Source organism: Vombatus ursinus, unplaced genomic scaffold, assembly GCF_900497805.2.
Source record: "Vombatus ursinus unplaced genomic scaffold, bare-nosed wombat genome assembly UNPS02000580.1, whole genome shotgun sequence".
NCBI classification, from domain to species: Eukaryota; Metazoa; Chordata; class Mammalia; order Diprotodontia; family Vombatidae; genus Vombatus; species Vombatus ursinus.
The window spans coordinates 30,535,140-30,562,975 of record NW_020940358.1 but is presented as its reverse complement, the minus strand read 5'-3'; the positions used below and the strand labels follow the sequence as shown (position 1 = coordinate 30,562,975).

At 40.1% G+C, this 27,836-nt stretch overlaps 1 protein-coding gene across 5 annotated transcripts in view; it reads right to left on the bottom strand.

The window, feature by feature from the left end:
• Positions 1–21,832: 21,832 nt before the first annotated feature.
• NUGGC (nuclear GTPase, germinal center associated) overlaps positions 21,833–27,836 on the bottom strand; it is a 93,735-nt gene continuing 87,731 nt past the window's right edge. For all 5 annotated transcript variants that reach the window (XM_027847838.1, XM_027847847.1, XM_027847853.1 and 2 more), the window contains one exon: positions 21,833–22,596. In XM_027847838.1, the coding sequence (XP_027703639.1) occupies positions 22,436–22,596 (161 nt within the window). In that variant the 3' untranslated portion in view covers positions 21,833–22,435. The remainder of the gene's footprint in view (positions 22,597–27,836) is intronic.

Below are 27,836 nucleotides of genomic sequence, written 5' to 3'. Positions count from 1 at the left end.
CTCTAATCTGAGGAATGGCCTAAGTCTGCCATCCTTCATTCCTCTCTTGGCCTGCTTCTGACTCTTCAGACTTCCCCAATGGGTACTTTTCCCCTTTTTTAATTCCCTTTTATCTTTCCCTAATAGAATGTAAGATCCTTGAGAGCATGGACTGTCATTCTTTTTGCTTACATTTGTATTCCCAACACTTAGCGCAGTTTCTGTTGCGGAGTAAGGGCTTAGTAAATGCTTAACTTGGGCACGTTCTACTCCTTGACCACAGAATCATTCCATATGCTTGGTTCCCCAAGATGCCCACACAGCTACCCAGACAACGTCACTAAAGAATCGTCACTACTTGGGATCAGCAGCCCTGGTTGTGTTTCTGCCTCCAAGTAGAGCTTCATTTGCCAGTCCCAGGTCTGCATGAATGGCAGCCCCTATAGCGTCCGGTCACCCAAGATGCTTCCACAAGTCTGAAAGAGCAAAGGGAGAAATCAGAGATAGAAACACAGACAGAGAGACAGACAGAGACAAAGAAAGAGCTCTTCCAAACCCTTGCTTGCCAGCTCCTGGTCAGAAAGACACCCCAGAGAGAATCATCAACATCTGAAAATATATCCCTGTCCTTGAGGGTAGGAGGGGGAAGAGGCTGGAATTGTGATTTCATTAATGGAGGGACCTCCTGATGAAGAGACTGTTTCTACACATAGAGATCTGTACCTTCTCTGAAACCTGGAGAGGTGCTTGGGGGCACTAAGAGGTTTGTGTCAGAGGAGGGATTGAATTCAGGTGTTCCTGACTAGTATGGGCTCTCCACCCACTATATCATGTTGTTTCTTATGCCTCTGACATAGCTCCTGAAATCCCTGACATTTCAAAATCCTCCTCATCTACAGCTTGTCCTGAGAGAAGCCTACCTAGCAGGGCAAATGAGGGATAAGACTGCTAAAGTATCCAAATGTATTCATGCCAGAGATAGACAAATAGCTGAGGAGCAGATCCTCTCACTTTATCCCACTCATTTTTTTAAAAATTCCATTTTATTATCCAACAAAATTCTACCTTCTCTCCCTCCCACCTCCCTGCCACTCCCCCCCTCCCCTTACATTAAGAAAGCAAGAAAAACACAACTTCTGTTACAATTGCATATAGTCAAGCAAAAAAGATTGCCCCATTGGCTACATCCAAAAAATCTGCTTAAATTGACACTGTGAGTTCATCACTTCTCTATCAAGAGATGCACAGTATGTTTCATCATGTGTCCTCTAGAATCATGGATAGTCATTGTGCTGATCAGAATTCCCAAGTCTTGGAGCAGGTAGATAGTGCAGTGGATAGAGCACCGGCCCTGAAGTCAGGAGGACCTGAGTTCAAATCTGGCCTCAGACCAAACACTTGACACTCACTAGCTGTGTGACCCTGGGCAAATCACTTAACCCCAATTGCCTAAAAAAAAAAGGAATTCCCAAGTCTTTCCAAGTTGTCTTTACGATATCGTTGTTATTGTATATAAATTGTTCTCCTGGTTCTGCTCACCTCTCTGCATCAGTTCATACAAGTGTTCCCAGGCAACCTAGCTCATTTTAGAGATGAAAAAACTGAAGCCCATAAAGATGAAATGACTTCTCCAAGATCACACAGGGAGTAAAGGTAAGAGGCAGGATTTGAATCCAGGTCCTCTGACACAGCCATACTCTACCATACTGCCTCCCTTTCCATAAGCCTTTGTTCAACATTTTTCCTAGTAGCTGGTGGGGTGAGGGGGAGATTCCTAGAAGGCTTCACAGCTCTGTCTCTGGCCTCTAAACTGAACTTGGGATCCACACATATATATTAACACCTCTTCTTCTTGCTGGTCTGTGGAAGCCTCAGTGGCCCAAACGCTGATTGTGGTGCTTCCTTCCTCCAGATATAGACCAGAAGCAAAGCTCAGGATGCTCCTTCCTTAGCTTCCAGATTCCATACCACCGACTCTGCTCCTAGTGCTTTGCATCCTTTTGTTGGAAGTGGGGGTGGTTGTGGAAAATGAGACCAAATTAACCACTATTGTCCTGAGTCATTTTTTCTTAGTATGGTTCCTATTGAGTTGTGTGTATTTGTGGTTATCTCCTCTCGGAGTAAATTCATCATTTAGCCCAATAAGTAGCTTTATTCCCATACTCCACCCCTAAATTACTGAGCAGTATTGACATGTGGCGACTTTTGTTCAGTCATTTACAGTCATGTCTGATTCTTCTTGACCCCATTTGGGATTTTCTTGGCAAAGGTACTGGAGTGGTTTGCCAATACCTTCTCCAGCTCATTTTACAGATGAGGAAACTGAGGCAAACAGGGTTAAATGGTTTACCCGGGATCGCACAGCTAGTAAGTGTCTGAGGCCAGATGAGTCTTCCTGGCTCCAGGCCCAGCACTCCATCCACTGCGCCACCTAGCTGACCACATGGGGACCACAAGTTCAAAATCACAGAATTTCAGAATTGGAAGAAATCTCAGTGGGCATCTGGTTCAATCCACCCCAAAAATGCCCACTAAAATGTACCGGACAAGTAGACATTCAGACCCAGTTTAAAGACCTCTAGTAAAGGGAAATCCCATAATCTCCCAATGTAGCCAATTCCACTTTGGGACAGTTCTAATTATTAGGATTTTTTTCCCTGACTCCAGACCTTAATTTGCCTCTTTGCAATTTCTACACTGACTTCTAGAACTAATATTTCTTTCCCACACCAGGCACTTTAAATGCCTAAAAACAGCAATCATGTTCACTTTAGACCTTGCCTTTTCAAGACTAACCATCCCCTGATCCTTCTGCTCTTCATAGAACATGGTTTTAAGGCCTGTCACTATCCTGGATGTCCTCCTCTCTATCTTCTCCAGCTTATCAATGTACTTCCTAACCTATGGTACCCATAACTGAACTCAATACTCATGATATTGTCTGAGCAAGGTGGAAGATAGCTGGATTATCATCTCCTTACCCCTGGAAGAGTCCACAAGGAAGCCTAGGACAGAGGCCTACTAGAAACCAGACTTCCATTCCCTTCAAACCACTCAGATAATGACAATGGACAAAGAGTTGTAGAAAAGCTTAAGGAGTGCACACTATCAATCATTACCCTATCTCTGGTATGAGCACATTTTGACATTTCTTCCTTAGGAGGTGGGAGGTGACCTTAACTACCACAAATAAACCAGGCTTCAACCAGGACAAGAATTTTGATCTCTAAGGGTGTTTCAGGGTACATTAGAGACATACTTAAGAAATCTCGGAGTCTTTCCATGCCTCTAACCATCAGCAGAGTCTTAGAGTTGGATAGCAAAGGGCCAGCAGAGAACAGTTGAGCTGGTACAAACACAGCCTTGGAGTGGGAGGCCAGAGCTCTGCGGGAAGCCAGCGTCTAGGCCAACTATTCTTTGGCAATTGGTAAAATGAGGAAGTTGGATTACATGATATCTAAGGTCCCATCTAACTCTAAATCCCATGATACTATGACTCCAACCCAGCTGCTTTCCTGTCCATGAGTGCCAGGGAACAGAGAAGGTGGCTTTACAGAGGGATAATTATTTTGACCTTACTTTTGTTACTTCGATCATCCATTTCCCAAGGCAGGTTCTTACCACTGTTGTCTGTAGGTAATTCTAAGCTTTTTGATCTGGAATTTTTTTTTTTTGGTTTTAAAGGAGAGGAATAGTTTATTTTAGGATTTCTCCAAAAAACTCCCTGAGGTTTGGCCTGTAAAACAACACATAGAATGTTCTAGCAGGAGCTCATCTAATCCAGCATTTCCCAACTGCCAACTAGGTCCAACACTGGGGCGTGGTGAAATTTTTAGTGGTCTGCAGAATTTTTACTACCAAGAGTCCTCCCTCTTGAAGACCTATAAGCTAAAAAATGGACTCCTTTCTGTAAAATAAAGAGACTGAGCCAGAGCAAAAGTTCTTAACCTTTTCTGTGTCATTGGCCACCTTGGGGGTCTGGTGAAGCCTTCAGACCTCTTCTTGGTATCATATTTTTCAATAGGGAAGGAAATACTAAAATTCAGTCAGGAATCAGTGAAAATTAAGATGTAATTTCTTTTATCCAATCCAAATTCCAGGACCCCCTGAAATCTATGGGCTAGATGGTGTGTAACGTCCACTGCAGCTCAAGATCTGTGATTCTCCCTATGTCCTACACCTTCTGCCCACCTCCTATTAATTACTTCTCTCTAGCTCTCTCAGCCCCAAGGGCAGGGCAGTCAATTCTAAAGACATTTTTGTTGGTTCTAAAGTAGAGTTTAGATTGGGAAACTCAACTTGTCTACAATCCACTTTTCCCTTCAGTTTTCATCAAATGGTGAGTCCTTACCTTTCAAACCTATAGTTGACAAAGGCTCACACCCAGTAAGCTTATCAAATTGATCAGGCAATCTCTCTCAACAAATTCCCATGATCAACACTCAACCCTTTACCTTTGGAGGACCACACAAAGTTTTCACATCTGCCTCTCCTTAGCTTTGTTGTTGTCATCTACCAATCTTCAGGTCATTTTTCCTATATAGAATAACTTGTACTTGGCTTATAGTCTTCTTCTCTACTCCATTGTTTTCTGACATCCTTCAGGTTTGAATATTTATTTTGATAAATATCATCATGGCAAAGGAGTGGGTTTGAAGGGAGCTAAGTTCCTTACATATCCCCAGGGGCTGTAAGGAAAAAGGAAAAAAAACAAAAAGAAGAAAAATTATTTTAAAAACATGCAATAAAATGTCAACTAAAACAGAAAATGAGCAAAAGGAAGAGAAGTTCAGATACAATAAAGTAGCACTGAAATAGCTAAAGTACCAACAGCAGCAAAGCAGATGGAAAACAAATGAAGATATCATTAAATGGATTAATAACATGTTTAAAGAAATGAAACCAGAATTAATACTGGTAAGAAAATCACAAGACCAAATAAAAGAAGATATTAAAGTTTTCCCCCAAAGCACAAGAAGAACTCAATAAAAGATGCTTAAAAAAATAAAAAGGATTGGAAGTAATAAAGAAAATTATCAACATGGAAAATAACACAATAGAGAACCTCAAAAAAATCCTTAAAAACAACCAATAGACTTACAATAGTGAAAAATGAAATCCATACAATTTAGGACAAGTAGGATTACAGACTTAAAGGATAAGGGCTCACTATTTGACAAAAACTTCTGGGAAAAGTGAGCAGTAGTCTGGCAGAAATTAGGTTTAGACCACACCTTACACTTTATACCAAGGAAAGTTCGAAATGCACAAATGACTTGGATATTAAAGGTCACATCGTAAACAAATTAAGAGGAAGAAGGAAGAAATCATCTTTTAGATCTATGGATAGGTAAAGAGTTCGTGACCAAACAAGGCATAGAGAGGAACACCAAAGATAAAATAGTCTATTTTGCTTACATAAAATTAATTTTTTTTCACAAACAAATCCAACATAGCTAAGATTAGGAGCAATACACTCAACTGGGAAAATAGATCTTTGAAGCAAGTTTCTTTGACACCAGTTTTATTTCTAAAATATATAAGAAGTTGATTTAAATTTGTAAGAATGAGAGTCATTTGCCAATTGATAAATGGTGTAAGGATATAATCAGCAACCATCAAGGGAAAAAAACAAAAGCTTTCTTTAGCCATATAAAAATGCTCCAGATCACTAAGAGAAATGCAAATTAAAGCAACTCTGAGGTTCTAATTCATATCCAATAGATTAGCAAAGCTGACAAAAAAAACAAAAAGACAAATGTTTGTTGGGCTGTGGGAAATCAGGGACATAGATGTACCCTTGGTGGTCTATGCTAGTGTGATGAATGGATACAACTACTCTAGAAAGCAATTTAGAATTATGTCCCTAAAGCTACTAAACAGTGCATGCCCTTTGACCCTACTGCTAGGCCTATACCCCAAAGAGATCAAAGGAAGATAAAAAGAACCTACAAAAATATTTATAGCAGCAATTTTGTGGTGGGAAAGAATAGGAAACTAAGGGGGTATCCATTAGGTGGGAAATGACTGGACAAATATATGTCCTATAAATGTAATGGAATTCTATTTGCTGTATGAATGAAGAAAAAGACGGTTTCAAAGAGACCTAGGAAGACTTACATGAACTGATACAGAGCAAAGTAAGCAGGACAAGAAGAATAATTTATACCATTATATCAATATTGTAACAAAAAAAAATTCTCAAAGTCATAAGAACTTTGATCAACTAAATAATCGACCATGATTACAGAGGACTAATGAAGAAAGTGTCCCATCTCATGACAGAGAGATGATGGACTGATAAAAAAAAAACACCTTTTTTGATGAGGCCAAGGTGGGAATTTGTTTTGCTTGACTCTACTTATAGTCCAACAGAACTATATACTGGGATTTTATATTTCTTTCTTTCTTTCTTTTTTGTGGATAGGTAGAAATAGGAGAGAGAAAAAAAAAAGCTTGACAATCAAAAAAAAATTATCTAAGAGAAATTATAGAATTATCCAAGCATTGGGAAACATGCAGGTTCTAGTAAAAGAAAGGCTCAGGACACAAAAATCTCAACACTACTGGCATGCCAGGAAATTTAGAAAAACAACAGTGAAAAGTGAAAATAATAACTGACATTTATAGAGTACTTTAAGGTTTTTAAAGTGCTTTACATACATTTTCTCATCTAATACTCACAAAGCCCTATGTGGGAAGCACTACAGGCATTATTATTCTATGCTCAGATGAAGCAAATAAGACAGAGATCAAGCACTTGCCCAAGGTCACACAACTAATAAGTATCTGAGGTAGGATTTGAACCTAGGTCTCTCTTGGCAAAGATACTGGAGTGGCTTGCCATTTCCTTCTCTAAGGAATTAAGGCAGATCAGGATTAAGTGACTTGCCCAGGAACACATAGCTAGTGAGTGTTTGAGGCCAAATTTGAACTCAGGTCTTCCTGACTCTAGGCATGGTGCTCTATCCTCTAAGCTATCTAGCTGCCTCCAGAATGAACTTTAGATGTCCTCTAACATCTCTTTGGCATTTCCTCCTTTGAGAGCTGCTACTCTCAAAGACTGTTTATCAAGTATTGTCAGGCTCAGAGTCAAAAAGGAGAAGGAGGCCTCACCACAGTAGACTCACATACTCAATACTCCCATAGAGTACTGAGCTCTCCATTCAACTCCTGGTGAGGTGCTTACACTATACATAGGTGGGCTGCTCCCTAGAAATTCCCCCCAGGGCTCACCATGCTTTTATTTTTTTATTTTTTTATTTTTAATTTTTTTAATTTATTTTTAAATTAATTTTAATTAATATCTTTTGTTTTTTAAATGTCTTCTAGATTCCCCTTTAAATTCTTTCTTCCCCCTTTCCAAAGTGCCCTCCCACATCTATCCATGCTTTTACAAGTTTTCTCTTCATCTCCTTCCATTACATCACAGCCAGGCCTGGAAGCCTAAGGGAGAGACAATCACAAAGCACTAAGACTTTTCAAAAGTCCTGCCAAACAATGCTGCACCAATGCATCATGCACATGCATCAGATGTGCTAGGTGGTCGGTTAACTGTTTTTCTTCATTACAAGGAATGATTCTATTTCAAGAGGGGAGAGGGAGGGAAATGGTGTTATTTCCAGAAATGATTATGATATAAAGACAAAAGGCATCAGTAAAATTTATTTTAACAGAAGTGATAGTGACAATGGTGGTGATGGTGATGGTGGTAGCGGTGATCATAGTTATAATGGTGATGGTGATAGTGATGATGATGATGATGATAGTGGTGGTAGTGGTGGTGATGATGATGATGGAGTGATGATGAGGATAGTAGTGATGATAGTGGTGATGAGGATGCTAAGAGATATGACAAAAGGAGAGAGAAAACCAGCCTTCCAGTAATGAAGACCTAGGTCCAAGTTCCACCTCAAACACATGTTGGCTATGGACCCTGGGCAAGTTATTTAATATCTCCAGACAACTTTTGAGGATTTCAAATTGCATACCCATGTTGGTAGACGGAATTTCATAACTGAGTTCCTAGAACCAATGAAATCTATAGACATAGATTTATGGGACAATAATGAGGAGAAAGAAGAGGGAGGGAGGAGAAGAAACTTAAGAAAGAAGAGAAGAAAAGAAAAAGGAGGAAGAGGAGAGGGAGGGGGGAAGAAGGGAAAGAGGAATAAAAAGGGAAGGAAGAAGAGAAAATGAAGATGGAGAAGGAGGAGGAGGACAAATAGAAGTAGAAAAAGGAGAAAGGTGAGGGAGAAAGAGTCCTGGCAAAGAGACTAACAGGACCAAGAGAGTTGTCCTTCATATTGGTTCCCCAGGGCTATTCGGCTCTGTACTTCCACCTCCCTTTCATTCCTAAAGATCTGGGAAGTGTAGAGGAATTTGCCAGGCTGAAGCAGAAAGCTGCCTCCGACAAGCGCTACGTTCATATATTAGCAAGTCGATGTGATGCTGGTTTAGTTCTTCAAAAACTTAGTGCTTAGGAGACTAGAATGTAGAAGAATAGCTAAGTGAGGTAATGGGGAATGGGTGTCTGGCCAGGGCTCAAAAGTTAAGGAGCTACGGAGAGACAGAAGAATATCTCTTCACCCTCTTCAATGCCTCCTCTTCCTCCCTCTCGTTCCTTCCTGCACCGTTCAAAACATAAATGCTCTCCTTCCCTTTTCTAACTTCAAGTTCAGGAGAAATAATGAAATCTCAGGATTTGCTTTGATTTCAGAAATGATACAATTGTTTTCCCTGTTTGATGGGAATGGGTTTGCATTCCTATGATTTCCTTATAACAAAGAGATCAGTGGAATCTTATAAATTTCTCATGTTCCTTAATTTATTCATCTGAAAAACACTATAGTACCAGGAAGTACCTGGATTGTACATGAATAGTTAAACATAAATACATGTATATCTGTATGTATATGTGTAAATTACAGACATCCTTACTTCCAAGATCCCTTATAGAGTGCTTTAAATTTGAGCTTTTCCTGCCTTCAGAATTTACAATTTCCTCAATTTCTTTTACATTACAAAATTTGACACTTCCGGAGATAGCAGATGTGAAGACTGGAAATGAGAAAAATAGCCTAGTACATTTTTATTTGAATAGTTGCGGTAGGAATTGGAGAAACCCTCAATTTTCTCTCAAATATTTAAGTTCCATAATGCTCTTCAGTAGGAAAAACTGTCCTGACATAGCAGGCAGAATGATTGATAGATACAATGAGTCACAAGTATACTTGATCTTTCCCAGGAGATGTTTTTAGCAAATATTATCTCCCTGAAACAGATAGGTATGGAAAAATAGATAGATGGAGCACCCCAAACATTCATCAGTCAAGGCTTCACTACTTTGTAACCCTTTATTCACTTTTCCACCATTCCTCTGAACTCCTTCATCTTCCTAACTGTTTGCCTCATATTACCTTGTTTTTATCTATAACAAATAAACAAATAAAACCTTTGTAACAGACACTCTCTATCACTTTGGGATACTCCCCTGGCTCATTTATCTTCTCTCAGATGGCATCTAGGAACAGTCCCTCAAAGGGTAACCATAAGCTTCCCTGTATAAGTGCTCCATCTCACAAGGCATCAAACATAGGACAGGTTTTATTTTTACCACAAAGATCATGGAAAGGATCTGAGGCCATAGAGAGTGATTTCTCTCTTCTGGTGGACACCCTTTGCCCTCCATCTCAGAGAGGAACTGTACTGTCTCTGTGACTAACAGCATTGCCTGGCTGGAGATCCAGCTGGCATGAATGATCAGACGTTCAATACTTGGTTTCATTTCCCAGACACCCACTGCTGGTTGATCCTCTTTCAGCAAATACACTTGTTTCTTCTTCTGGGGGAGGGGATAATGTTAAATCTGTTTTTTTTGCAACAGATGCTCTCCAACAGTTGTGCCTTCTCAGGAAATGGAGCCAGCACTCCAGCAGCTGAAACAAGGGAGGAACTAATACCATCCCAGCTGTTAATAGTGAGGACAATGTGGTTTGGGGCTAGTTGTTTTTGTTGTTGTTTTTCAAAGTCAGTTCCCACAAATTCACACAAAAGAAAAGGCCTCCTCAGATCCTACAGAAACCACTTACTTGTCTTTCCAGATTGAGTCTACATTTTCTACTCTAAAAGGTGTTTGGGTGAATTTTCTCGTGTGCTCTCCCATCTCTCATCTCCTGGGTGGTGTGTTTCTCCCATACTCAGTAAACACCTGTGGCTCCCTATTACCTCCAACATCAATAGGCAGTTGATAAACATTTATAAAGTGCCTACTATGTGCCCTGCATTGTGCTTAGCCTTGGGGATACAAATAAAGGTAAAAGAAAGTCCCTGTTGTCAAAGAACTCAGTTTATTGGGGGAGTCAACATGAAAACAACTATGTACAAACAAGCTATGTACAGGATTAATTGTAAATAATCAATAGAAAGCATTAGAATTAAGGAGATTAGAAAAGGTTTCCTCACTAATGCATTGTTGGTGGAGTTGTGAAATGATCCAACCATTTTGGAGAGCAATTTGGAACTATGCCCAAAGAGCTATAAAAATGTGCACGCCCTTTGACCCAGCAATACCACTTCTAGGGCTGTATCCCAAAGAGATCATACAAAAGGGAAAAGGACCCACATGTACAAAAATATTCATAGTAGTTTTTTTGTGGTGGCAAAGAATTGGAAATAGAGAGGATGCCCATCAATTGGGGAATGGCTAAGCAAGTTGTGGTATATGAATGTAATGGAATACTATTGTGCTATAAGAAATGATGAGCAGGTGGACTTCAGAAAAACCTGGAAAGACTTGTATGGTCTGATGCTGAGTGAAGTGAGTAGAACCAAGAGAACATTGTACACAATAACAGCCACGTTGTGTGATGACTAATAGTGATAAACTCAACCCTTCCCAGTAATACAAGGATCTAAGACATCTCCAGAGGCCTCATGATGGAAAATGCCATCCACATCCAAAGAAAGAACTATGGAAGCTGAATTGCTATTTTTTTTCTCTTCTGTTGAGTTTTGTTTCCTCTTTCTGATGGTTCCTACTATTGGTTTTAATTTTTACTTACAACATCACTAATGTGAAAATATGTTTAATAGGAATGTAAATGTATAACCTATATCAGATTATGCACCATCTTGGGGAGGGTAGTGGGGAGGAAGGGGAGAAAAATTTTAAACTCAAAAGCATATGAAAGTGATTATTGATAAATCAAAATAAATTAATAAAAAAAATTTTTAAAAAGAAAGACAATGAGATCTGTTTTGGTCGCATGGAGTTTGAGATACCTACTGGACATCTGGCCAGAAACATCCAATAGGCAGTTGGTGTTACAGGTCTGGGGCTCAGGAGCAAAGTTAGGTCTTCCCCAGGAGTTCCTAAGTCCATAAAGCAATAAGGGAGGGAGAGGAAGAGGGAAACCAGCAGCTGCCTGGGAGACACATATGGCAAGGATAAGGAGTGGGTTTAGAAGCAATTCCTTGTTATATAAGAATTTTATTTGTAACTTCTCTCTTCCTATCCACCTCCCCCAATCCACCCTGCTCATCCCAACCCTTCTGTTCCTTAAGGCGAGTCATCAGACCCTGGAACTGAGTGGATCCTCTAACTCTTTTGGTCCAGTCAAGGGTTCTGAGATTCCTAAGGCCCAGCCAGCTCTTCTGTGCTTTTCTCAGACTCCTTTTTTTTCCTCTCCCGTGGAGCCACAAGCCAGGGTTCAGAGAGAATGGGTTGGCCTGATTCTCATCTAGACCTCATCCTGTTTGGTAAGGGGACTTTGTGTGTACCCTCTTCATTCCTGGTCAGTAGGAAGCATGCAATCCAGGGTTAGGGAGAAATAATGGATAGTTGGGGATGGATTCATCCTGGGCAAGAGAGGGGGAGGAGTAGATAGGGACAGGAGGTACATCTGCCCCTAGTTTCCACTGATGAATAGGTAGTAGGATCTTCCTCCCTCCTTCCTTTGTTCACGTCACTGAAAAGATTAAATACTCTTCATGGATGAAGGCATGATGATGATGATACGGTGATAGGTAGGGGCTGGTAACTGGATTGTTGTTGTTTAGTCATTTCAGTCGTGTCTGACTCTTTGTGATCCCATTTGGGGTTTTCTTGGCAAAGATACTGAAGTAGTTTACCATTTTCTTCTCCAGCTCCTTTTACAGATGAGGAAACTGAGTCAAACATGGTTAAGCGACTTGCCCAGGGTCACACAGCTAGTAAATGTCTGAGGACAGATTTGAACTCAGGAAGATGAGTCTTCCTGACTTCAGGTCTGGCACTCTATCCACTGTACCACCTAGCCACGCAGTAACTGGATTTCAAGCTCATGGATGTAGGGACCCCAGAGGCCATTTAGTTTGACCTCCTGTTTTTACAGATCAGAAGAAATAAGAACATTAAATTACTTGTCCAAGGTCATACAGGTTGTATGTTTAAGAGGTAGAATTTTAACCCAGGTCCTCAGACAGCAGAGTCAGTACTTTTTCTACTGTGCTGAACTGCCTCCCTGGGAGAGAATGGAGTAGAAAAGGAGGGTAAAGAGGGGAGGTATAACAAGCAGATTTTCACTAAACAGTAGAAAGGAGTCAGATGGGGAGATACAGAAGGGGGAGGAGAAAGGGGTGGGGAGGAGGGAAGAAGGAGAAAGAAGGGGAAAGAAGGAGTGGGAGAGAGAGCGAGAAACGAGAAAGAGGGAGGAGGGAGAGAAAAAGAGGGGGAGAAAGAGGGAGAGGTGAGAAGAGGGAGAAGGGGGGAGAGAGAAAGAGAAAAAGGAGGGAGAGATAGAAAAAGAGAAAGAATTTCTTTTTTAGAACCTCCCAAAACCCTCTTTGATGGGCAAGTAGCAGTGGATCAAGAAAGAACTTAGAGGAGGGGAGGGAAAGAAATGAAAAATAACTCTAACTAGAAATATTTGCACCTACGACAACATAAAGCATACCTTCATATCACCTTTTTAAGCAGAAGCATCTTAGCACCCTTTAATGGGAAAGTCATGGTAGACTACAGGCTTCCTATTTAACTGAATGGTCTTGCGAACTAGGTGCTAAGCTCTATTGGATCTACATGCTGAAGGACTGTAAGTGTTTTCAACACCCTATAAATCAGTGCTCTGAGGGAAAGCTCCCATTACCCTTCCTGGTTGTGGTAGAAGCAGGAAAGAGCGTCCCTCAAATAAGCCACCATATACAGGACTGGAAATGACTCTGAGATCTCCATACATCTTTGGAACTAATTGTTTCTCATTCAAACAAAACTTAGTTTTGTTTTCCTTACTCTTTTAATAAAACATTCCACATACATATACACATAGACATATATATGTGTATGTGTATGTGTGTGTGTCTATGTATATATGTACACACACACACATATTCTCTCAGGTTTCTGGGGTGAGGCTATTTTAATTAAATTTAGCATTTACTGACACTTATTGCATAAGAAGCAGCTTGGGAAATGACTAGAAAGCAGGCTACAGAGTCAGCATCACAGGTCCAATATTTAAAGTTGACAGAGACCTTAGAGATCTTTGAGTCCAGGCCCTCACTTTATGGACGAGGCAACCGAGGCCCAGAGAGATCATAGAGGTTGACTTGCCCAGTATTACACAGCTACTAAATGTCTGAGGCAGCATTCAAAGACAGGCCTTTTTAACTCCCTGTACAATATTCTATCCACTACACTGTCAAGTCTCTCCTCTGACACATATTGACTGTGTGACCCTGGGAAAGTCATTTAACTTTTCAGTACCCCAGGCAATTCTCTAAGACTATAGATTATGGAGTGGGCACTCATCTTCATTGATAGAGTTTCCTAACTATAAGTTCCTTATACCAAGGACATGTTAGGTCTGATTTTTTTAACATGCAAAGCACTCTTCTAGGTGCTTGGGAAACACAGAAAGAAAGCAGACCCTATTCTTAAGGAGCTTACATTCTGAAGAGAGTAAGGAAATTCCCCAAAATGTCTGTGCTCCTTCTCGTCATCAGTGCTTCTGATGCAAAACCTTCAAGGGAAAAGGAGACATCCTGTTACTTCTTCTTTTCTCCCTGCAACCAAGGGAAGTTCAGTGTCCTGACTTTTAGGACAATATATGTTCTTCACCCTGTTTTGCCGAAACAGTCTTCTCTTCCTCCCTTACGTCTGACTGAGGAAATAACAGTCACAAGACATTGTGATCCACCAGCTTTCACATGCAGCTGTTTTTTAGAGTTTTAAAGATTATAACTGATATATTTCTGTATCACTATTGCCAGCTCTTATTTCTCTCAACTGGGTACTGAGAAAGGGCAGAGGTGACTTGTCCCCCATTTAGAGTTGGGGTATAAAATAGGAGAGCTCTCCTAGTTAGGTCTTCCTTATTCAAAAGTTTCTCTCCAATTTTCTGAACCCTACCCTTCCTTCCCATTGCTACTTGGAAACAACACCAACATCCAATTGATAAACTGCCACAGAAAATTGTCAGACTCCAGGTTTGCATGAGATGCTTCCTTCAATTCACCCCGAATCCTCTTACTCCACAATATTTTCAGAGGTTTAACAATATCACCAACTGTCAAGGTTTACCCATTAGCCGGTCTTACCTTTCCTAAGGAAGAAGTGTCATTTGACTGCCTCACCTGCAGGAGCCTAGGGCAGCTGCCCCAATTTAACACCCTTCTCCTTACCTTTCTGTCCCTGGCACAAGGCAAAAAAATGCCTTTTCATACAAGCTGTTGCCAGGAGAGGAAGATCATAGTCACATAGCAAGACCCTTCTGCAGTATCATGGATATACGTGTCCCTACAAGAATAAAACATTTCTAAATAACTTTTATACAAAAAAATTTACCAAGGGTTTTTAAGCAGAGGCTAAAGTGGTTTCATCACAAGTGAAATCTAGTGAATGGTTCTGTCCAGATTTCATGGATTAGTCTGTTTTCCTTTTAGGCAGAGATCAGAGGAGAATGAATGAAGGAGGCCAGAGTATCACAGTTTATAGAAAGAAGCAGCAGAAGAAGGCAGAACACATGTATGCAATTCAGATGGAGAGGAGAGAGCTGAGAAAGAAGTAAGAGTTCAAGGTCAGTGAGCATGGGCTTTACTGAGCAAAACAGAAGGACTTGACTACTCTTATGGAAAGAGTGAGTTGACTTCTTAGGGCAGCATTATTAAGCAAATGTAGCTTGAAATATAATGGTGGCATGTTTTAGTGATATAGGAAAGGGGGAGGTTTCACTAAAGCCACCAAAACTTTTTTAAAAATTAGGCATTTTGGATAGATCTCTTTGTCAAATGTACCCCTGCCTACTGTAAGCTGTCACCACCTTCTTAAACTCTACTGTACAGCAATGCTCTCAAAGACCATTGAGTAATGTAGACTCTTTGCTTCGGAACTGAATGGCCCCAGATGGCCATGTTCTTATGTCTGTTTTCATAGTTTCATAGTCATTCTGTCCCTCTTCTGTCCAAGCTTTCTACTGTCACTTCTGTATTATCAGCAGCAAGTGACAGCTGTCTACTACCCTGTATTCTGCTCATCAGGACACATCCAGAGCTTTGCAGTGAAGAACATTGTCAACTAGACCAAGTCCAGAGGAGAGGAGTGTGGACGTCAAGAAGACTGGAGATGACAGCATCTAAGGACTGATGAGAAGAGTCAGGGGTGTTTAGCCTGCAGAAGAGACAATCTAAGGAAACATGATAGCTGCACTCAAGAATCCAGAGGAAGGACTCAACTCATTCTGTTTGACTCCAGAGGGCAAACCCATGAACAATGGATAGAAGCTGCAAAAACGCAACATTAAACTTGATGTCAGGAAAGACTACCTGGTAATTAGAACTATTCATCAGGAGAATGGGCTGCCTTGAGAGGTAGTGAGTTCCCCGTCACTTTAGGTATTCAAGCAGACACTGGATGTCCATTTTCTAAGGATGTTATCATGGGGATTCCTTTTTGGTATGAGTTGGACTAGATAGCGAGTAAGTGGCTTCCAGCCCCATGATTCTGATAGAATAGAATAAAAGAGGATGGGCAATATTTGAAGAACCATTGGAGTTTCTTGGTTGTTGTTATTTGTTGTTGTTATTGTTGTTGTTGAGGTTATCACAGTTAAGGGATTTGCCCAAGGTCACACAGTTATCAAGTGTCTGAGGTCAAATTTGAACTCGGGTCCTCTTGACACCAGTATCCACTGTGCCACCTACCTGTTCCAAACTACTATTTATAAGAGAGGAATTAGACTTGTTCTGCTTTGTCCTCTAGAGCAGAATTAGGAGTAATGGATGGAAGTTACAGAAAGAGACAGATTTTGGATCTCTATTAAGAAAAACTTACTAACAGCAACAGAGTTGTGCAGAAGTGGAACCAAACTGTCCTAGGAGGTAGTGAGCACACTGTCACTGAAAGATCTTCAAGCGAAGACTAAAAAAAACTTTCCAGGGATATTGTAAAGGGGATTCCTGCTCTGGTTCGGGTTGGACTAGATGGCCTCTGAGATGAATTTCTACTTTGAGACCCTGGGATTCTTTCTGTCTACATTCCCTTCTAACGTGCTATTCCCAATATGGGGCAGCTAGCTCAGTGGATAGAGGGCTAGGTCTGAAGTTAGGAAGAACTGAATTCAAATCTGGGCTCAGACACTTTCTAGCTGTACGACCCTGGGCAAGTCTCTTAACTTCTGTTTGCCTTAATCCACTGGAGAAGAAAATGGCCAACCACTGCAGTATCTTTACCAAGAAAACCCCATGGACAGTGTGGTCCAGGGGGGTCATGAAGCGTTGGATCTAATGAGCAACAACACTTCCAATCTGCCATAAGCTAAAAAATCAAATCACTAAATCTGATAGAGCCCATTAGAACGTAAGCTCCCTAAGGGCAGATACTTTTTCACTTTTGTCTTCATATTCCCAAAGTTTAGCAAAAGTTCTGGCTTAATAAAACCTTGTTTGATTGATTGTTTGATTGTGTTTTAGCAGGCTGAACTTGTCAGAAGTTCAAGTAAGTGGGGCATTGCTGTGTTTTTTTTAAAATTGCCCAGATTTGTGATTTCATCATTGTAGGGACATCCCACTGAGAAAATTCCTTCTACCAAAGTAGATCAGCAACTGTGTTGTAATTTGCAGAGTTACTTGGGGCATTGAGAAGTGACAGTCACTTGCCCAGGGTCCCACAGCCAGGGTGGGTCAAAGGTGAACTTTGAACTTCCTGCCTTGACAACGAGGAGCCTCCTGATTCTGAGGCTCTCTATCCATTACCCCCATACTACCTCTTCTATTTTAAAATATCCTACTAGACGTTTAGAATGAGTCAGCACTAATCATTTTATTTCTTAGCTTTGGATGACCCATTCTTACTGCTCTAAAATTTCTTTCTAAATCCCACTTATGGACCAAGCCCTGGTAGTACTATGGTCTGGAAATTTTAAAGCATTCTTTAGGGAATTTGGGATAGTTTCCAGAATACCCTGCTATACAGGGACTATTGCTGGACCACAGAGCAACACAGATACTTCCAAAGAAAAGAGAAGATCAGTGTTCCTGATCTGTTCCAAATCTAGGCCCTAAGTGAAAGAGAGAGATTACTAGAAACATACCTATGGGGTGATGCAGAGAGAAGAGAACAGACCCTAGATAACAATAAATACAGTGATTCAACTAAGTCATTAAAGCCAAAATGGCGGGGCAAGTAAATTGCAACAACCAAGGTGAGTGCCATGGCATAAAGGACACAAAGTCCAAGTTAAAGGACACATCGCTGGCAACAATGAACAAACTAACTTTTTTTAAAAATAAATGTGCTTTGTTAGGGGATTGAATGTTTGTGGGAAAATGTTGGTTGTGTCAAAACAAAATATCACTATTTTGTTTAAACAGAGGGAAAGAGAACACAAAGAATTTTGATAACAAAGTCTCTCTCGGCACCGGTGATTGCCAGCCCTTCTGGAGCTGCATGCTATGCTCCATCTTTATCGGCTGGTCTTTGGCACTCTCTTTTCCTCCTGCTAAAAGTGCTAGATGGCATGTTGACCCTGAATACTAAAGCTAGTTCAAATTCATCTTGTTTAGAGATCTCGTTCTCTGACGCCAATTGAGGTCATTGGAGACTTGTTGGGGTGTCCACATAATCAGGCATGGTGGTTGCAAGTCTGCGTGATGCCAAAACAAAATGGCTGATTCTATCAGTTCAACATCCTAGTTGTCTAGCCCAATGCGGACAAAAAAACAAGAAAGAAATGACTAACTTTAGTTTGGGATGATAGAATCTACCAGATATTTTGGCTTAATGTTAACACAGCTCAAGTGGCATGGGCAGCTGGAAGAGTATGGTTATGTCCTCAAAAACAAAAACTTGACACACTTTATAGTCCCACCAAAGGGCCTTCATGCTGTTCCTTACAGAGGACATCCCATCTCCTATCACCGTGCCATTGTACCAGCTATTCCAGACGCCTGGAATACTCTCCCTCCTTACCTGAGCTTTGTGAAATCTCTGGTTTCCTTCAAAATTCTGATTAAACACCAATTCTTACATGAAGCCTTTCACAATCCCCCCAACTGCTAGTATATCCCCCCAAAAAAGATTATTTTGTATGTATTTATATGTGTACATGTCACCTATCCCGAGAGAGACCTTTAAGGTTAGGAAGGGTTTCTTTTTTTTTCTTCGTACCCATCACCTAGCACAATACCAGGTATTTAATACATTTGTTGATTGGTTAATCATGTAGTTTGTAATATCTTTACAAAGTAATTGTTTCATACCCCACTTACAAAGCACAAAAAAATCAGATATTGCTTGAGCAAAAAAATCTGGAAATATTTAGGTATTAATCAATAAATAATAGTCATTTATTAAACACCTACTATTGTGATGGGCCCTGTGCTCAGTACTGGAGTCACAAAGACAAAAAAACAAACAAACAAGTGGCCTTGCTCTCAGGGAGCTTACATTCTGCTGGAACATATCACTTTAGACTATAGTGAACTGATAGAATCAGCCATTTTGTTTCGGCACCATACAGACTTGCAACCACCATGTCTGATTATGTGGACACCCCAACAAATCTCCAATAACCTCAATTGGCATCAGAAAATGAAATCTCAAAACAAGATGAATTTGAACTAGCTTTAGTATTCAGGATAAACATGCCATCTAGCACTTTTAGCATGGGAAAAGGGAGTGCCAAAAAGGAACACCTTCACTTGGCTGGCTAGGGTAAGCATACCCATCAGTCTCCCTAACCAGTTGTGGAACCTCTGAACAAAGTTTGTTGCCTCTTTTCCTTCATCTCCCACCTCTACCCACTAGGATTTCAAAAATAAACTGAGACCGAGAACAGATTAAATTGCTGCAACTATTTAGAAAAACAGATAGGCCGCTCTGAAAACAGACATTAAAAAAAAACAGAAGTAGCTTTTGTTGAAAAGCCAGTCCTGAATAGACCTCCAGAACCCTAATAAGGAATATTTTTGCCTGGGATAAGAACAGTTGGGTAAAGGCTAGGGCTAGGGCAGCACAAAAGATAGTCTGACCTTGGGTGCCATCATTTCAAGGGAGGTCAAAGTCTAACCCATGAGGCTTTGTGGGGAAAAGCAGGCTCCAAAAGAGGGGCACCATAGTGACAAGAATCTAAAGGTCCATGACTTAAGGCACAGGGATTGAGATCACCATGGGGCTAAAATTCATATTCCTCAAAAGGAAACATCCTCCAATGTATTCAGAAGCAAGCTTCCCTGCTGGATATTGGCACCCTGGACTAAAGCCCCATTGATCCTATGCTAGTTACTACTCTGCCTGCCTTTCCTAAGCCAGGACTGTTAGTCAGTTTGGTACTATGTATGACAGCAGGAAAAGAAACAAAGGTGTTTTAACAGACTGCTATTTTAACTAATTGGAGTGGTTTGGACAAGAAATCAGACCATTTGGTCAATGGTACTTTTTTGCTCCCCTATCATCTGCATGCCATATTCCTGTGCTGCATCTTCTCCTTCTGCCCCCAACTACAGTACCTGCCCTGGGACCCTGGGCTTTGGATTGGCGAGCCTTCGTCATATTTAACCTGACTCAGACCCACCACACCATTCCCTGGACATGTTCATGCAATGTTCCTATGCTTACCACCCTAGCTACCGTTACCACCTCTAGCTCTGGGAAAACTGATCAAATCAACAGCACCATTCCTGAAAAGGACATGCCAATCAACTGCCCTATGACTCCACTCACCGTTCCTGTAACTTCCCTGACCAAAGCATCCCTCCCTGGTCACCATTCTTTCATATGTGTTGTCTTCCTTTTTTAGAATGAAAGCTTCTTGAGAGCAGGGACTATCTTGCTTTTTGTTCCCAGATCTGAAGTATAGTATCTGACACCCAGTAAACATTTAACAAGTGCTTTTTTGTTCATTCATACATTTGTTCAAGAAGCTGACCATCAGTCCCCTTTTGTCTTGGACCATTGCAATAACCTACTAATTTGGTTTCCTTGCTGAAGTCTCTTCCTTCTCCAGTCTACCCTCCACACAGTTTCCAAAGATATTTTCCAAAAGTACACATCTGAGGGAGGGGAAGAAAATTGAAAACTCAAAATCTTATGAAAGTGAATGTTGAAAACTAAAAATTAATAAAGAAAATTTTAATAAAGAAAAAAAGTAATAGATCCAAAGTATGAATGACCAATTGGTTGAAACTTTCTTTGGGATAGAGCTTATTAATCCTTGGTTGGTGGAGCAAATAAGCTAGCCACTTTTAAGAGAAGGCCTTCTAGTGTTACAGGGTGCTACCCTAACACAACACCCCTTCTTCTTCTATCTATACCCTCCACCTCCCCTCAAAGAACTATTCCCATAAAAGTAAATTTCAAGTGGCTTCACCCACACTGAGTTATCATTAAAAGTAGAGGTGGGAACAGGGAACATTTGGAAAAAAATGCTCTCAGAGCCCAACCCACTAAATATCTGCAGAAAACACCACAGATTCAGCAGCATATGGAAAACATTGGTTGACAGAAGTATGTGCTGATGAGATCCTACCATGAGGCTGAACATGCCTGCCCTTCTATGTATAAGAAGCCTGCCTGTAGGAATCTGGGGCGTGATTTGACTTTGAATAATGGTTTTGTTTTTTGAAATCAGGCACTAGAAATTTTAACCATACTTTTGTCTTCTTCTACTCCCCAAAAGCACATTTAAAATCATAGATTTAGAGCCAGAAGAGACCTTAGAGGTCATTTAGTATAACCTCCTTATTTTATAGATGAGGGAATGGAGACCCACAGAGATGATTTGTCCAGAGTTGAGTAGCAAGGGGCAGAGTCAATATTTCAATCTAGGTCCTCTTGATACCAAATCCAGTCCCTCTAATGCAAAATCCAACGCTCTTTCCATTGTACCATGTTGCCTCTGTCACTTGTTTCATTGTCTAAGATCTGGAGGCAGAAACAAAAACAAGCCAGAACCCTCACAAAATTGCAGAGTTGGAAAGGACCTTTAGCAGCCATTCAGCCCACACCTAGGAAAGAGTACCTGGCTCTAAGATACCCAGCACATTGTCATCCAGGCAGTGGTGGGAAACTTACTACCTCCAGACAGTTCTAATTGTCAGAAAGTCTTTCCTGACATGAAATCTAAACTTGTCTCTTTGCAAATTCCACTAATGGGTGGTTCCTTGTTCTGCCTTTTGGGGAGGAGCAGGAAAGTTTAATCCTGCTTCCACACCTGAAGTACTTGAAGTTGGCTATCATGTCCCTTTCTCCCCTGCCCCCATCCCAGTCTTTTCTTCTTCAGACTTAATATCCCCAATTCCTCCAACCCATCTCCTTAAGACATAGTATTGGACCACACATTTTTTCCAGGGCCTCAGTAAAAGGAGCTATGCAGTCTTCCACAGTCATGTTTGTTTATTCAGGGATTGAATGGGAAAAGGACTTCATAAGCTCCTCACCCATGTTAGTGAGGCAGATCAAAACCCTGCATGCCCTTTACAGAAGGGGAAGAAACCAAAGCATTGAAAAGGGAGGAATTTGGGGATAGTTGTAGGTCAGAGCTGTAAGGAATCCTGGGGATAAGTTAGCCAATTCAGCATTTTCAGTTTACAGAGGATGTTCCCAAGGTGATGATTCGGCTAATCAGTGGCAAAGCTAGAAGCAGAACTCTGCTCCTTCAGTTCTTAGGCTAGTCCGATCTTATCATACAACCCGGCCTCTTTTTCCCTGATGCTTGTTCATTCTTTTCCAAGTATCTGCCAATGTCAAAGGTGGAACAAAGAGTGGATACCAAAAGCTGCACCCTATCCACAGGGATGCAGGCATCTGGTTTAGTTACAGACTCAAAACAAAATCATGTTCATCAGAGAACAAAGACAGCCCAGATTATTCCAATGACCAAAAGATATATTGACTGGAATGCTGGAAAATTCCATTCTGATATCTCAGTATACAGAAATCAATGTTTCTTTTGCTTCAGGGTCAATTTCTAAATCCTGCAGCCTAACCACAAAAGACAAGAGTTGAGTTTTTTGGGGAGCCAACTTTTCTAGGTGACATTCTCATGAGAAACTCTTGCATTCCCCTCCTCATCACCGCATTCTCTGCAATTTCTCTCAGGCTCTTATACAATTTTTCCATTTCTCTGTATTCACTCTTGACATCTACAAAAGAACAGAAGACGAAGGAGTTAGTTTTTTTTTCAAAGTTTAATTTTGTCACAAATGACCACAAGGAACCTGTGTGAAGGAATACACTGATTCATCACTGGTCATTGTATTGTGGGATCTTGAAAATCCTGCCTCTTATGCTTCCTGTCTGTATAACCATGACCAAGTCACTTAACTTGTGTAAGTCTCAGTTTCTTCATCTGTAGAATGAGGGGCCTAGGCAGCTCTGAGTTCCCTAAATCTAAACTCTAAATCCATGATACTGTGAAATAGTTGAAGGAAGCTGTCATGTCCTCTCCCAAAGTTTGTCTTCTCTAGTCAAAACATTCTTGACTCCTCAGTTTCCTCATCTATAAGGTGAAAGGATTTGAAACCAGCTGTTCTGGCTCCAAATCCAATATGCTTTCCACTGGTTGAAGATGATGCCTACAGTTCATTCCATTTTCAAGATTCTCAACTTGATAACTCACAATGAGCCAAATTATAGAAGCTGGATCTCCTAGCGCCTCATCTGTAGCTCCTACTCCACAGATTCAGTTATATTCTGGATCATATCCTGTCTTTAGAAACATAGCAATTGCATATAGCTGCAGTCTAACATAACAGAGTAACCTTTAATTTTGCATCCTTACATGAGAACATGCTGTGATATATCGTGAATAAAAAATTAGGCAGGAGAACTGGATCAAAGGATTTCATCTAAGAATGAGTGAGAGGGAAGATAAGCTAGTCACACAGAGAAAGCAAGGATAATTGTTGGGCAACCTGTTGGCTCCCCTGGGATCCTTATGATGACCAGAGAGAATAAAGAAGGCCCTAACACATTGGCTGAAATGTCTGGGTTGAACTTAATATGGGAGGATATATGGACAAAAGTCATACCAGATGGGTAGGCAGGGATCAGCTATAATCTACATTGTGGACCCACTGAAGACAGTCCTCTGAGATTGCGTTCCATATACACTGCATTACACTGAGCTAAGATATACACAGTTACTTGCATATTGTCTCCCTCTTTAAAATGTGAACTCCTTGAGGTCAGGGACCTGGTTTTGTCTTTCTTTGTATCCACAGTGCTTAGTACAATACCTGGTATGCAGTAAGCACTTAATAAATGCTTATTGAATTACTGAATTCTTGAGGCAATTGCAGCGATTCTATACTAATGAGAGTTGGGAATAACTACTTTAAACTGATAGATGAAGATAGTGTTCAAATAAAATTAGATCAAATACAAATCAAAAGCAAGTAAACTTTAGGGCCATGCAAATCTAACTACATCTTTGGAGCAGAGTGAGGAAAAAATATCATGAGTTTCATATCGATACATGAACACCTTATCCCAGGGTACGGGAAAGTCACCAGTGGTCCTCTGACCAACATGAAGGCTTCACGAAGAAGGTTTCAGGAGCAATAAAAGTTCTACTATAGACAACAGATCCAGGCCTACCTGGCCTGACTTTGTTAACTGATTCCATAAAAACACAACATCAGGGAAGAACGTGTCAAAAGAAGTTGGTTCTACTTCTTCCTTTCCTTCTGGTTATAGTGGTCTGAAGGGAAGACGAGGACATATATGCCTGAGTAAACAAAAGCTTTGATCGGGGACTTTTAGAGGAAAGCAGCCACAAGGAAAATAAAAGGCATGTGAGAAGGGTGGTCGTGAGGAATGGGAGCTGCAAGCAGCACAGACATTACATGGCTGAAGCAATGAAGATCCCAAAGAGAATGAGGGGAAAGCTGACAGCAGACCAGCCTTAACAACACATGAGCTGGAGACTTGACTAGTTAGTAACTATAAATTTTGTGAAGCTGAAACTATTTCCTCGCTAAGGGGTTTTGGATGTGAGCCCCCTTTCTGTTCTTTCCAGGCCTTTTAATAAACCTGTTCTGTGTTTAATTTTTACTTTCAGCCCAGAGTGCTTTCAAGGGCCTGCAGAAGAGCCCAAAGAGGAATACATAAGCCAAAATCAGAAGTTCCCGGGGTCTGAGCCTTGAGTGAGGGTAAAATGAGCCACAGAGTTTTCATTATTATTGCTGTTGTAATTATCACTAATAATTGTAATTATTTTTTCTTTCTTTTTTAAAAATTTATTTGTTTATTTTTAGTTTTCAATAATCACTTCCGTACACTATTGAGTTTTAAATTTTTCTCCTCCCCCGCCCCAAGACAGTGTGCAATCTGATATAGGCTCCACATATACATTCCTATTAAACCTATTGTCACATTAGTCATGTTATAAGGAAGAATTGGAACCAATAGGAAGAAAGAGGAAACAAAATAAAACAGAAGGAAAAAAAAAGAGCAAATAGTATGCTTTGATCTGCATTCAAACTCCATAGTTCTTTCTCTGTATGTGGATAGCATTTTCTATCATGAGACTTTTGGAGATGTCTTAGATCTTTGCATTGCTGAGAAGGGTTAAGTCTATCAAAGTTAGTCAATGCACAACATGGCTGTTACTGTGTACAATGTTCTCTTGGTTCTGCTCACTTCACTCAGCATTAGTCCACCTGCTCATCATTTCTTATAGCACAATAGTATTCCATTGAATTCATATACCACAACTTGTTCAGCCATTCCCCAACTGATGGGCATCCCCTTAATTTCCAATTCTTGGCTACCACAAAAAGAGCTGCTATAAATAGTTTTGTACATGCGGGTCCTTTTCCCAATTTTATGATCTATTTGGGATACAGACCTAGAAGTGCTATTGCTGTGTCAAAGGACATGCAGTTTTATAGCCCTTTGGGCATAGTTCCAAATTGCTCTCCAGAATGGTTGGATCAGTTTACAACTCTACCAACAATATATTAGTGTTCCAATTTTTCCACATCTTCTCCAGCATTTATCATTTTCCTATTTTATCATGTTAGCCAATCTGATAGGTGTGATGTGCTACCTCAGAGTTGTTTTGATTTGCATTTCTCTAATCAATAGTGATTTAGAGCATTTTTTCATGATTATAGATAGCTTTAATTTTATCTGAAAACTGCTTGTTCATATCCTTTGACAATTTATCAGTTAGGGAATGATTTATATTCTTATAAATTTGACTCAGTTCTCTATACATTTTAGAAATGATGCCTTTATCAGAGACACTGGTTGTAAAAATTCTTTCCCAGTTTTCTGCTTCCCTCCTAATCTTGGTTGCATTGGCTTTGTGCAAAAACTTTTCAATTTAATGTAATCAAAATTATCCATTTCGTATTTTATAATGTTCTTTATCTCGTTTGGTCACAAATTCTTCTGTTCTCCAAAAATCTGACGGTAAACAATTCCTTGCTCTTCCAGTTTGCTTATACTATCAGCCTTTATTTCTAAATTGTGCACCCATTTTGATTTTATTTTGGTATACAGTATAAGATGTTGGTCTATGCCTAGTTTCTGTCACAATCTTTTCCAGTTTTCCCAGCAGTTTTTGTCAAATAGTGAGTTCTTATCCTAGAAGCTAGGATCTTTGGGTTTATCAAACAGTAGATTACTATAATCATTGACTACTGTCTTCTAGTCCTACCTAACCTACTCCACTGACCCACCACTCTATTTCTTAGTCAGCACCAAGTAGGTTTGGTGATTGCTGCTTTACAATACAATTTAAGATCTGGTATGGCCAGGCCACCTTCCTTATCATTTATTTTCATTAATTCCCTTAATATTCTGGACCTTTTGTTCTTCCAGATGAATTTTGTTATTATTTTTTCTAGCTCTATAAAATAATTTTGGTAGTTTGATTGGTATGGTATTAAATAAGTAAATTAATTTAGGTAGAATTGTCAGCTCAGCTTATCCATGAGCAACTGATGTTTTTCCAATTGTTTAGATCTGACTTTATTTGTGTGAAAAGTGTTTTGTAATTGTGTTTATATAGTTCTTGGGTTTGTTTTAGTAGGTAGACTCCCAAATATTTTATAATGTCTACAGTAACTTTAAATGGAATTTCTCTTTCTATCTCTTGTTGTTGGGCTTTGTTAGTAATATAAAGAAATGCCAATGATTTATGTGGGTTTATTTTATATCCCGCAACTTTGCTAAAGTTGTTTATTATTTCAAGTAGTTTTTTTTTTACTTGATTCTCTAGGATTTTCTAAGTATATCATATCATCTGCAGAGAGTGATAGCTTTATTTCTTCTTTGCCTATCCTAATTCCTTCAATTTCTTTTTCTTCTCTTATTGCTAAAGCTAATGTTTCTAGTACTGTATTAAGTAAAATAATTGTAATTATTAAGACTTGCCCAACTTGCCCAAGATAACAGGTTAATAAGGGAAGAATAAGAGCCAGGATTTGAACACAAGTTCTTTGATTCCAAATCAGTATTTTTCCCAGAAGGAATCTACACTGGAAACTGCATGATTTTAAAGGCACTTAGAGATCAAGTCTATCAATAAGCATTTGTTAAGTGATAAGTACTGATCTAGGTGCAGGTGATTCAAAGACAAAAGTCCCTGTCCTCAAGGAGCTTATGCTCTCTCAGGTGAAACAACTTATATATTTATAAGTAAATAAAAAGTTCATACAAGGTTAACATAAAGTAATTACAGGAGCCACTAGTAGCCAGGGGAATTAAAAAGGCCTCATATAAGAGATGATACTTGGGCTGAGCACTGAAACGAGCTACAGATTCTAAGAGATAAAGGAAGAAAGGAAATAAGTATTTGTTCATTTATTACTATGGTCCAGGCACTTTACTAAGGAAGCACTTTATAAATATTATCTCATTTGATCCTCACAATAAACCTGTAAGGTAGGTGCCATTATTATCCTCTATTCTACAGTTGAGGAAAGTGAGGCAAACAGATGTCAAGTGACTAGCAAGTGTCTGAGGCCACATTTGAACTCAGGTCCTCCTGACTGCAAGCCCAGCACTGTCAATTGCAGCACCTAGCTGCCCAGAGGTGAGGATACCTAGACATGGGACACAACTCATGCAAGACATGGGGATCAACAAGGATGCCAGTTTGGTTGCAACATAGAGGGGATAAAGGGGAATAATGTGGAATAAGCCTAAAAAAGTAGACTGAACCAAACTGTGAAGAGCTTTACTTGCCAAACAGAGGGATCAATTTTCAACATACCTCAAAAGAAAAGAAGATTCCAAAAGGATGGAAAAGCTCTCCAATATTTTTACACAAACCAAAAACACATCAACAACTACTGATCTACACACCCAATTTCTCATGCCTATAAAATCTTTCTTTTAATTTTATACATTTTAATAACTTCCATTCACA